The sequence below is a fragment of the Phragmites australis genome, chromosome 4 (genome assembly GCF_958298935.1).
Source record: "Phragmites australis chromosome 4, lpPhrAust1.1, whole genome shotgun sequence".
In the NCBI taxonomy this organism is placed as follows: Eukaryota; Viridiplantae; Streptophyta; class Magnoliopsida; order Poales; family Poaceae; genus Phragmites; species Phragmites australis.
In genome coordinates, this window is record NC_084924.1 from 37,712,530 (window position 1) to 37,725,255 (window position 12,726).

At 44.2% G+C, this 12,726-nt stretch overlaps 1 protein-coding gene and 1 pseudogene across 2 annotated transcripts; one reads left to right on the plus strand and one right to left on the minus strand.

The window, feature by feature from the left end:
- The first annotated feature begins 1,106 nt into the window (after nucleotides 1-1,106).
- LOC133916359 (two-component response regulator-like PRR73) lies at nucleotides 1,107-9,832 on the plus strand. Of its 2 annotated transcripts, none has more exons than XM_062359996.1 (12): nucleotides 1,107-1,264; nucleotides 1,393-1,423; nucleotides 1,541-1,613; nucleotides 1,709-1,781; nucleotides 1,880-2,318; nucleotides 6,086-6,247; nucleotides 6,359-6,492; nucleotides 6,577-6,750; nucleotides 7,144-7,324; nucleotides 7,416-7,839; nucleotides 7,921-8,698; nucleotides 9,323-9,832. In XM_062359996.1, exons 5-12 carry the CDS (start codon nucleotides 2,003-2,005, stop codon nucleotides 9,431-9,433), a joined length of 2,280 nt encoding a protein of 759 aa, XP_062215980.1. In that variant the 5' UTR covers nucleotides 1,107-1,264; nucleotides 1,393-1,423; nucleotides 1,541-1,613; nucleotides 1,709-1,781; nucleotides 1,880-2,002; the 3' UTR covers nucleotides 9,434-9,832. The 2 variants fall into 2 exon arrangements, with proteins under 2 accessions (XP_062215980.1, XP_062215979.1); XM_062359995.1 differs by having other exon boundaries at nucleotides 1,111-1,305.
- Nucleotides 9,833-10,008: 176 nt separating this feature from the next.
- Nucleotides 10,009-12,283, minus strand: LOC133916360 (elongator complex protein 6-like; annotated as a pseudogene).
- Nucleotides 12,284-12,726: the final 443 nt, after the last annotated feature.

Below are 12,726 nucleotides of genomic sequence, written 5' to 3' on the forward strand. Positions count from 1 at the left end.
AAGCACGTCCAGTCCATATGCCTACGACGAAAGCCTGGTCCTGTGCCATCAGCTCATCGAACTCCCCAGGGGGCCGTCAGATCATTGACAGCTCCGGATTCAGTATGGTTTCGTGTTGGTTCATCTCCTAATGGCTCGTGTGTCTTGAACCTGTTTCTGTTTTAGGTGGTCTGAAGAGGACTGCAGACATTAATCGTGGAGCACTCTGTGATCTGGAAGTTAAGGACAAAACAACAGATTAGCTGGTGCGACAGACAGCTCCTTAGTAATTGAACATAATGACTGTCGTGGGAGATTAGTTTAACACTTAATTTAGTTCCTAAGCGTTGTCCCCAAAGCTTATTGAATTCATTAGAAGTACTCTCCAGGCTGTAGAACGTTCTAGCTGCATTCCGTGCTGGTTGCCATCGCCATCTTCAGCTAATCAGCTTAAGCAAACAAGAAAATAAAAGGAACTCAAACCAAACCCATCGTAGGCTAGCATGCACGAGTGGCGAGAAACTCACAGCCAACAAAAGCCAGAGAAGATTGCAGAAACATAAGAGGAAACGTTAAAGCCTACTGAATTGTTCTAACTATGCAGCAGTAGATGATGGTTTCAACTGAATAGCAAGGAATAGCAAGACATAGAAAATTAAAAGTTAATGGACCTAAAATCACAAAATATAGGGGGAGAGTGAGAGAAACGTATATTTTTAACGGAAGAAAATACTGTACTGAGTGAAGAAGCAGTAATAATAAATAGTCACATATCGCTCTCCAGGTCCTCCTTAACGCCGTTAAACTCCGCCGTGATGATCTTCCCTCCGGATCGCGGGCCCCGCGCCCGGGCGGGCCCACTCCCAGCTCCGCGTAACCCACGTCAACCCACCGACCTACGGGTCCCAGAGACTTCTCCGACCCCACGCGCCAGCATCCTAGCCGCATGCGCGCGCGGGGCGCTCCACGTGGCCGGGGAGATCTGCGGATCCGGGCGGACGCAGGGAGCGCGCGGCTTTAGATCTCGTCGGATCCCGGGCGGGGCCCACGCTCCCCACCTCCATTTGCTCCACGTCACGGCGGACTCCTCCCCCGTTATCTATCTCCTCCGCCGCGGCCTCCTCGCTCGCCATCACGCCACCGCATCGCCTCCGCCATTTGGACCCCCTTGCGGCCTCACCTCCTCGTAGCATCCACGCGACCTCGTCTCGAAGCACGCCCACTCCGCTGCCCCTCGATTCGTCGCCTCCGGCCCCTGCCTCCGCGTCCTGAGCCCCGCCCCGAGGTGCGCGCCGGCCCTTGGCTGTGGCAGTGTGGCTACCAAGAGTTAGCTCATAAGCTCAGCTCTGTAGAGATAATTTTGAGTTTTTTTTTTCGAAATTAGCTGATGTCAGGGGTTTGCTTGTACGGCAGGGTTCGGAAGGTTCGCATCCAGCGGATCTCGGTAAGTCCGGCACGGGTGGAGCGGCGCGGGGTGCTGCAGTTTGAAGTGTGCTGTCTGCTTCACTGTTTTTCCCTGCTATTTTTGTCTGATGGAGCATAGTCTTTGTTGTATTTTTAGCTCCCAAGGGTTGTGGATTGGTGGAATTTTGAAGGGAGACGGTGGTTTCGGCTCCACTCGTACCGAATCATCGGTAACGTCCGCGATTCCTTGCTGCTCCAGATCTCTTTGTTACTGGTTTATTTGGGGATTTCTCTTTAACTTTTACGGGCTGATTGATGCTTTCAGGAATCGGGAGCACCTGATTTTAGGCGTCGCAGAGCACATGGGTTATGAGGCATTTTTTCCAGTTCGGCCCCAAGTAGTCCTCTCTGACCATTAGTGAAGACTAGGAGCTTATTCCAAGCATCTCCTGTGTTCAGGATGCACTGGTCTTTGATTCCTGTATGTTTGTTGCAGATTCGAGTAGCTGGATGCAGCATATGCATTTCTGACGCTGACGTAGGATGTGCTCCACCATTTGTAAACTGCCTCTAGTTGCACACACCACCGCTGTACACTCTCTCTCTTCGAATCTGGCTGATGGGTAGCGCATGCCAAGCCGGCCCGGACGGGCCTTCCTGCAAGGATGTTAGGGGGATGGGGAATGGCGCCGTAGAGAATGGCCATGGGGTCGAAGCACATGCGGAGGAATGGAGGGAAAAGCAAGAGGACTTGCCCAATGGCCACGGTGTGCCATCGGGTGCGCAGCAAGTGGATGAGCAGAAGGAGCAGCAAGGACGGACCATCCTGTGGGAGAGGTTCCTCCCTGTGAAGACACTGAGAGTCTTGCTAGTGGAGAATGATGACTCTACTCGTCAGGTGGTCAGTGCTCTGCTCCGCAAGTGCTGCTATGAAGGTATGCCCTGCAAATGGCAAAGTTAATTTCATTTGGGTAAATTAGTCGCACACTTGGTTCTATAACTTCTAGTTGAGAGTAAATAATTTGATTTTTGTTTCTTTTTACATTGGATTCCATCTTGGATTTACGTTGGACTCGAACTAGCTGTGTGACAATCTTGTCTCTCACAAATTTTATAAGATGGAAATTGGCATTGTTTGTTACAAGAAACTAACAGAACTGCCCAGTCTGATTGCACGGCTAGATACATATGTTTATACTTGATATATAACTAGAAAGATGGCGTGGCGTTGCCGCGCCTGAGAGCCCCTGTTGTTATTTGCGTTGTTGTGTATTCTTGGTGTTAGCTCAAAATTTGCCCTACTGGAAGGAGTAATGAAAGTAATCAAAAGAAAGGAGTCTTCAGGCAAATTTTACAGTGCATCAAACAATAGTGCATTGCACATTTTCATACTTTAGTGCGATAAACAGCAGGATGATCCCATAATAGCTATGATCCACATGCCTGTACTACAGGGAATCAAACAACATCATACAAAAATTGACCGAACATCGGGTATTTGGAGGGTTCCAAAAACAGCAGGAACATATCATAACCATAACCAACAGGTTTATATTACAGAGGTCCAAACAACAGGGCCATACCAGAGTCATAATCATGTTCCAGGGTTCCAAACAGCAAGAACATACCATAAGCATAAGCAACAAGTTTATACTACAGAAATCCAAACAACAGGCATCATTCTCGTGGTCGCCTTTTGTTGGCCTCAGAGAGGCTCAATAGGTTTGTTGAAATAACAGATACAGTAACACAAATTGAAATATTAATTAGAGCAGGACAATAGTTCAGATCTAATGATGGCAGTAGTACAAATTGCTTTCAATCAATTTGGAAAATAGGTAGATAGAAGTATAAGAGTAGATTTGTCTAATCCTATTGATCCACATAGTTGGCCCATGAAAACTCATAGGCAAAGACGACATCTGACACCTCAAATTAGATCAATGTGCATATGAACTATTCAGTCTCGTTTGGTCTGGAGTCCTCCCACGTACGTATCATTTTTCCTTGTGAACTTAGTATCAAAAACATCATGTGAGATTGTGAGAAACAAACCTTACTGTTCCTAGACCTTGATCTGATGAATCTTTTAGCCTTGTTTCAAGAACCTCCATGGCACTCCTGGAATTCACAAAATAAGGATGTTATACACTAATGGATGACACTGCTAAACACACAAATGCAAATCTTAAACAATCACTATAGGTATAAGCTAACTTATGCAGAAGAAAACATTTCTGATAGTGTTTGTGCGTGCATCAACAAGATTCAGAATTCTTTTGGTTTCAAAAAATGCAGTGCGATATATTTTTTCAGCTTTAATAGTGTAGGTTACAGATTGCAGAGAATATGATTGTTTCCTCAGCAAAATAAGTGCATTACCTGCAAACACCAAGAGCTTATCTCATGTCACCAGAGGCTGCTGTGACTTTCTGATAAAATACATGGGGACCCCTCAATACGGCTGCCTCAGCCTAAAGCCTGAAAGCAACATTTATTTTATACAAACTAAGTGAAGCTGCCAAAATTCTGAGGTTTGAAGTTAGAGCTTTACAAACAAAAAAGCCAATTAACAGTAACATACAGAACTACTATATTTTTAATTTCAGTTCAGCGAGCTATCAATTTAACATTGCAAGATGATCCAAAAATAATATTCTTACCAGAAGAAATGCTAAAGGTAACCCATCTTAATCTCCTGATGCTAAACATATAACTTGATGGATCTCCTAAAAGACAGAATCTTACTGGTAGTAATATCCCTGGCATTGAAAACCCCATATTTGTTTGAATGATGACAGCAATGAACACTTTAAAAAGCTTGTAGTATGCCACGAAACACATTAACCCAGACTAATTAAACCCGTCCTTCGATCCAGCACAAAGTTTGACAATTTTACAACACATCACTACAAGCACAGGGAGTTTTGCATATTTAATCCCCCAGATCCAAACAATGCCACAACAAAACATAAAAATTGACGGGCTAGCATATTGACATAGAATCAGTGAACTCACCCGACGGGCAAGGTCATACCCGGAGAGGATGTCGTCGGTGGCCTTGATCATCCTGTCGATGTTCTTGTGCGTTGTCTGGATTGCGTGCGTCCTCAACTGCAACCCCACCAGGCAGAAGACATCTTCCCTGTCAAATTTCACAAACAAAGCTGAGGTGGTTGAAATGGGAGAGAAGACGAAGGGGTGGTACCTGGGTGGGGCGCATGGTGGTCTCGAGCGCGGAGAGACGGTGGTCGAAGGAGCTGAGGACAACGACCATGTCGTCCGTGTTCCCTTGGATGTGCTATAGTAGTCCTGTAGCATGGTTGCCCGCCGTGATAGCGCGGCCATATCCTGCGCAAGTGCTACCACATGGCGCGAGCGGGCGTCGGGGATCTTTGGGGGGCAAGGGGGGGGGGCTTATAGAAGCTTTTGGAAGGAAGGGACCCCGCGGAGCTGCAACAGCGAGGAGCGATGTGGTGGTGGCGGTGGATGGCATCAACGCATGCGTCGTGTGTCGCCGTGGAGGAAGGAGGAGAATCAGCGCTGCACGGGCCGTGGTGCCTGTTGATGACGAAGCAGGAAGAGTCGAGTGGCGCGAGGTTGAGTCGGTGGCCCGAGCAGGTGACGGCGGCGTCAGGGATGGGACGCCTGATTTGGGATTGGGATCGGCATCCAGAACCCTTGGCTGAGAGCAAACCCACGCCCAGACGATCACAAACAGATGGCTCTCCTTTTTCTGGTGACATGGCTTCACGGTTGAGGACCTTTACCCCCGCTCTAGTAATATAAGATTAAGATATCTGCATTTGAAATTTTGTGTTTCACATGCAATGTGATGGTTGTGATATCTTACATCTAATTAATCTACAATGCTATAGTTGGCATAGTAATGTAAGCAGTGTAGACCATCTCTCTTTTTTTTCCTTGATCAATAAGGGAATTTCTTGGATTTCTCCCCTTTTTAACAGATTAATATGGAATGTCTAACACTTGCTGTTTGTATCTGTATAGATTGCTTTGGGCACTGTAAAAAAGCAAGTATGATTTTGAATGACAGTTCCAAAACCGACCACGGCTCAAAAGTCACCATTGAACCAAGATAAATTTAGAAAAATGTTATTATCATATTCCATAGCCAATGATTGGTTGACATATAATTTTCTTTTAGAGGAAGAAGGTGCCCAATGTTGAATGTAAACTGTCTTGGTGCATGAGTTGATCAGTATGGTACTATGGTTGGCATGGTCAATCTCAATAATAGAGGGTTTATGCGTGGGCATGCCCCAATAGGTACAATGGGCACTGCATTTGGCTCATCTAGTGCCCTCTTCGCTCGTTCGGACAGAAATGGCTCCCTCTTACTATTATTTCGAAAGTAGTCCTCTCCCGCTGCGGAAAGCTTGAGAAGTGGCCTGTGTCACATAATGTGGTCCCATTGCGCATAAGGTGTACACCGCTCCCATACTACACCAGATCACCTGTCGCGCTCCCTTCTACAGTGGTTCCCTGTCGTATCCTTGATGTATTTGTTAATCTGACCAGTATGTTTTATTGATTTATTCTATGCTCTATTTCCTATTTGAGTTATATTTGGTCATTAATCATTAGCAGTGGAAGCTTTTAGTTATCAACATTGTTCAAAACAAGGAGAATTTCAGTTATTTTAGTGTATTGACAGCAACTTCATCTCATTCCCTTTCAGTTATCCCTGCTGAAAACGGTTTACATGCATGGCAACATCTTGAAGATCTGCAAAACAACATTGACCTTGTATTGACTGAGGTTTTCATGCCTTGTCTATCTGGCATCGCTCTGCTTAGTAAGATCACAAGTCACAAAATCTGCAAGGACATTCCTGTGATTAGTAAGTAGCTTTCCTCAGCTCCTCTAATACACTATGAAATGTTGTCTTGTTAATTAATTAGTGTAAATATTTTTAGCTGCTACACTGATGTGTTTTGCCGTTTGCATGCAGTGATGTCTTCGAACAACTCTATGGGTATGGTATTTAAATGTTTGTCAAAGGGAGCAGTTGACTTCTTAGTAAAGCCACTACGTAAGAATGAGCTTAAGAATCTTTGGCAGCACATATGGAGGCGATGCCACAGTGTAAGCTATTAGTTTATATGATTCTACTTTATCTGGGTTTCTTTTGTGGTTACTCTGAGTTAAATTTGCCTCTTTGGAACTCAGTCCAGTGGCAGTGGAAGCGAAAGTGGCATCCAGCCACAAAAGTGTGCCAAACCAAAGGCTGATGACAAGTATGAGAACAACAGTGACATCAGTCATGATGATGACAAAGACGATGATGACTTCAGTATTGGACTCAATGCTAGGGATGATAGTGATAATGGCAGCGGCACTCAAGTATGAGATTGTTCATTACTTCTTGATTGTTGTTTCTTCCTCTTACATTTTTAGTTATATATGTATGGGAATACGGCAGCGATATATGTAAATAAAAGGCTACTACTGGGATATTACTTACAACAAAATTCATATCACCTCAAATTAGGTCATAAAGGTTATTTGTTCTGTGGAATGTCTGAAGATACAATTACATAACCAGTTAACAAATGCCACAGTTAAAATAGAGGAACAAAGTTATTTATCTCTTGCATTGAAATCGACTCACTTGATACTTGCTTGGCTACAACCTACCTTTCTTGGAAAAATAAATATATTTTCTGATAACTTTCTCTATGTGTAGGATTTTTATGTTACTGTATTATGATGTCAACAATCTGTTTTAAAATGCAGAGTTCATGGACAAAGCGCGCTGTGGAGATTGACAGCCCACAACCTATGTCTCCAGGTCAACTAGCTGATCCACCTGATAGTACATGTGCACAAGTTATTCACCCCAAATCAGAGATATGCAGCAACAAGTGGTTACCAACTGCAAACAAAAGGAACAGTAGGAAACAAAAAGAAAATAATGGTATCATATGCTCCACAACATTCATTGTATAAAAGAAAGTAAACCTCTTCACACTATTGTCTCACTCACCAAACTCCACGTTTTTTTACAGATGAACCCATGGGAAAATACTTGGAAATAGGCGCTCCTAGGAATTCAAGTTTAGAGTATCAATCTTCTCTCAATGATATGTCTGTTAATCCAATAGAAAAACGTCATGAGACTCACATGGCCCAAAGAAAATCTAAAAATAAAGTAACGGAAGGAAATGATGCTACAAACATGCTGGCCGAACCAAATACTCAAACTGCTGATTTGTTTAGCTCAATAGCCAGAAACACAGAAGCCCAACAGGCAGTAAGAATAACAGATGCACATGGTTGCCCTTCCGAGATGCCCGATGGGAATGATGATTCTCGTATTGATATGACATCCAATGAGTTGGGTTTGAAGAGATTGAAAACAACTAGAGCTGCATCTGAAATCCATGATGAACGAAATATTCTGAGAAGATCAGATCTTTCAGCATTCACCAGGTGCAAAACATAATATCAGTGTCATTACTAGGTTATGAACACAACAATAAGTTGCATGCTTACTGTTTCTTATTTTGCAAGGTACCATACATCTGTGGCTTCCAATCAATGTGGAACAAGATTTGGGGAAAGCAGTTCACCACAAGATAATAGTTCTGAGGCAGTGAAAACAGACTCTACCTGCAAGATGAAGTCAAATTCAGATGCTGCTCCAATCAAGCAGGGCTCCAATGGGAGTAGCAACAACAATGACACGGGCTCCAGTACAAAGAATGTCATCGCAAAGCCTTCTGTGAACAGGGAGAGAGTGACTTCACCATCAGCTGTTAAATCTACCCAGCATACCTCAGCATTCCATCCTGTGCAGCACCAAGCATCACTGGCTAATGTGATCGGGAAAGACAAAGCTGATGAAGGAATTGCCAATGCAGTGAAAGTGGGCCACCCAACAGAGGTACCAGAAAGCTGTTTGCAGCAGCATCATCACATCCATTATTACCTCCATGTTATGGCACAACAACAACCATCAATTGAGCGTGGATCATCAGATGCCCAGTGTGGATCATCCAATGTCTTTGATCCTCATGTTGAAGGTCATGCTGCAAACTACAGTGTCAACAGGGCAATCTCAGGAAGTCATAATGGAAGCAATGGGCAGAATGGAAGCAGCGCTGCTCCCAATACTGCAAGACCAAACATGGAAAGTGTTAATGGTATTATGTGCAAAAATGGGGCTGGAGATGGCAATGGAAGTGGGAGCGGCAGTGGTAATGACATGTATGAGAATCGATCTCTGCAACGAGAAGCTGCCCTGAACAAATTCAGATTGAAGCGGAAAGATCGGAACTTTGGTAAAAAGGTAACCTGCTTTCAGTTAGACCATCTCCAACAGCTACCTCAAATTTTCATCCTCAAAATACTATTACAGCATCCCCTATCACTATTATAGTATCCCCTATCCCTAACACTGTAGTAGTACTGTATCACTGGATACAGACACTGATGGAGACGAATTCCTAGTGCTACAGTACCCCGTAAAGTACTGTAGCACTAGGAATCCTCAAATTTGCAGATCCTGTTGGAGAGGGCCTTACATGCCTGCGGTGGCAATGAGTCCTAAAATAGTAATAGGCAGTTGAGTTAAAGGGCCCTGTTAATTCCACTCAGTATGGTGAGATCGACTAGAATGTTATCCAGATGATTGCATAAATATAATTAGAATGGATAAAAAACTGTTATTAATCTCTACTTTTGAAGGAGAAATAGAGAAATGCTTATGCTACTTTCAAGTATTTAAGGGACTAATTTTAATATATAGCAGCATTAAAACGCAGAAATGAATAAGTAACTGTTAAAAGTAATATATTTTGGCGTTCTTTCATTTTTCTTATTTTTTTTCAAAATTCTTTTTTCTGATTGCCTGCCTGAATATGGTTTGCATTGGACCGTTATCTTTCTGATGGCCTTGTCAGCCTATTTTCAGGTGCGCTATCAAAGCAGGAAGAGGTTGGCTGAGCAGCGGCCAAGGGTCCGTGGGCAATTTGTTCGACAATCTGGACAAGACGATCATGCTGGCCAAGAAGCAGACAGATGACACAGCCCTTCTAACCCAACACTGTGTCTGCGTCGACACATTAGAGAATTAGGAAGTTTCTTTCCATTGCTAATAGCAGCACATTGGTTCCCACATTAGAGCGATCAATGAGTAAGAACTGCAGTTATTATTATTCTCTGGTTGCCCCCAGATGAACATCCAAGTGCTATGGAGTCAGCTGCATAATGGGTAATGGCCATCCATTGTACTATGTCAGACGTCATGATGGGTTGCGATCTTCAGTTCCCTTGCACAGATATACTTGGTCAAGAGTTTAAGAAGGATCAAACCAGCGACATTGTCATTGGATTATGCATGTCAAATCTCTAGGCTGAGCTGGCATCATTTCAACATTGTGTTTTTCTTTTCGAGTCAATAATATATTTGCTTTCTCTGCTACTTGGCCATGACAACTGTGTAGTTTCTGCAATATGGTGGCTGCATATTTTGTGATGCTGGTCAGGCCCTCTTATCTCATGATGATAGATCTAGCTCAATAAACTTGCTGTACTCAATGCTTAAGTTTTGATGTCCTGAACGGATATGAAAAATTTCAAAACAAATTGTAAAAAAAAGCCCCCTCAAATACAGGGTGGGTTTACAAATGGCATGCAGAATACAACTCCCACGTAGCCTCTGTGACTGGGTTCACTTACATGACCAAAGTCATTTCTCAAAGCATTACCATATCCTAATGTCTGCTCGCTGTATAGATGAAGTCAGCACCGTTTTCCTAAACTTTAAAATGGAAGTTCCAAACTTTCTGCACTTTTGGCCTTTGGTCGCTGAACACACCCTTGTTCACCACCGACAGCTGTTGGAAAGACTCATTTCCATCAGGGTAAAGCGAACGTTGCCAGCCCTAAGAATAAGATTGGCTCGTGCGGGCTTATCGAAATACCAGCTCAAAACGAAACCAATTAACCCATCACTCGTACAGGCGTAGGAGAACAGGATCAAGAGCCTAACCTGTCCATGAACACCTGCGGCCAAACCAGTGCTCGGAGGTGCCGCTTCAATCACAAGATCTGCCATGTAGCGCAGATGTAAGAGGAGACCCATGCTCTCCTCGCTTGCATGTATATCCTCGTGGATCAGGATCACCATCGAGCAATTCTACCAAGACAAACAATGTGTGGAAGATATGCACGGGTAAAAGTTAGCAATGGTACGGGCCATGGTTGATCGATCAATATTCTACCATCTCAGATGTGAGTGTGGCACAATAATGCAAGAAGTCCAACACATCATCTACGGAAGGGCAGCAATTTCGAACAGTGAAACATCGTCTATCATGACAGTAAACCGCCCCACATTTTCTCCTGTCCTGTTTACCTCCACCACTCTCCGAATGTCACTGTACAGTTGAGCAAAACTGTTGGTAACGGCGTCTTCCCTCGCTCCACCTGCAGTAAAGGAGCAAACAAATTGGTGCTCGGTGCCTCACTAGTTGGTAACTATGCAACATCATCTGGAATCAACACAAGGTAATCAAATGACTGCTTGCCTGGGAATGCTTGCAGATCAAAGAAAGGAAGCCTCTCGCTCTTCCTATGCAGGGAAAGGTTACAGCCCTGGCAAATTTCAGACTTTCAGACGAGAAAGTCATGCGGTGGTGTATATTTCAAGTAGAAAGACCCTCCTGCTTCAGGTAGTACATGAATTATTGCTGCCAACAAATGAGCAGAAACAGATACTGGTAACCAAACAGTATGTAGTCCAGCACTGACTTTCTGAACAACATTTTGCACAATTTAGGATGGCAGAAATGTAGCATGCGCAATTGATACCATAAGTCGACATTCTCACAATTCTGAAAGCCGTTTCATCCTTAAGGATCATGCATACATCTAAGAATATCGTACGTTTTAAAGGCTGGTGTGAGACGCTTACTTCAACATCTGACAAATAGTTTATTCACAAGACTCTAAGAGCAGCTCCAGTGTATCGTCGAATCGAAGGGGTAACGTTCGGTTCGCTTTTACACGGTTTGTTTCTTCCAGTGTGAGCGGGTCCTACAGGCAAATAAAAAATATTTTCTTCTCTCTCTTTCCTCCTTCGCGCGGCTACGCTGAAGACTCCACCTGTTACTTCCGTCCGCCCGGTCCTACAAGCCATGTGCAAAAAATATTTTTTTATTCGGCAAGAGTCGAACCATATTTAGAGTCCGATTTTGCTTTCTGACACCCACAGTTCGACTGCTCTAATGTGTTTGGTTCGTTTTCCCCGAGCCACGGTTCGTTTTTCCCATACATTGGAGCTGCTCTAAAGACCCAGTTCACCTCATATTATCTGATTGACTATCACCCATTTTTTACAGCCAAATCCACTTTGATCCTAACAATCTGGGCCCTCTCTAGTCACTAGCTAATCAATACTCACAAAAATATTGTGAAATAACTTTTTGGAAGAATAGAGCTAGGCGCCTTAGGTAATGAAGACCGTAAGCACAAAACGTGTTCGACGATATGCCGGTAATGTGGGGGGGGGGGGGGGGTACCATCATGCGGAGGACGCGGTCGTAGTGGGCGAAGGGCTACGCGGGGGCGAGTAAGGCAGCCGCGCTGCCGGCGGCGAGCGCGCGCTTGAGGAGGAGGTGGAGGACGAAGGCCGCAGGCGCCTCCACGCAGTCCTCCACCACTACGGCGCGCGCCCCGGAGCTCATCGCCTCGCTCAGGAGGTCTCTTCCGCCGTACTCCTCCATGGCCGCTTCGGACGACCACTCTTCGCCGGAGAGCGAGACTGGCGGCGCGGCAGCGGCGGCAAAGGGATTTGAGAAACAACTCTGCTAGGCGTACGACACACGCCGCCCGCCTCCCCCTCCCCCTTTTGGTCGTTTCCGAGCACGGCTGCTTTTCTTTCTTTCTTTTTCTTTTTGGATCTGCAGATGTTCGTGTGTGCTGCGGTAGCACTGATGTGATTACAACATATGAAAACGAATTTCCCTATAACTGTGAAACAAATTAGTAAAGTCAATTTTTAAAATGAGACCTCTATCCTCAAACATACCTCAAATGTCAATCTTCCTTCAAAAATAACAAAAAAATCATCAAAATAACACTTGTATGAATCATGTATAATTTGCAACCTTACAAGCCTCTATTGCTCAACTGTCATGACATAGTATGAAAAAAAAGGAAAATATAAAATGATTGTCGAGAGTTAATCTCTGATAATGTATCTGTAATATGCCGGACGATGGGTGCATGATTAACGTTTCAGTGAATGTTGGTGTGTATGGTGTGTGCCGAAGGAACTTAAGAACATCATGTATTATTCAAGTTTAGGTCTCC

Excerpts from the sequence above, each read along its gene's own strand:
- LOC133916359 (XM_062359996.1), top strand. The coding sequence starts at position 2,003 with ATGGGTAGCGCATGCCAAGCCGGCCCGGACGGGCCTTCCTGCAAGGAT. Across the intron at positions 2,319-6,085 it reads CCGCAAGTGCTGCTATGAAG|TTATCCCTGCTGAAAACGGT; the intron begins GTATGCCCTGCA and ends ATTCCCTTTCAG. Across the intron at positions 8,699-9,322 it reads ATCGGAACTTTGGTAAAAAG|GTGCGCTATCAAAGCAGGAA; the intron begins GTAACCTGCTTT and ends GCCTATTTTCAG.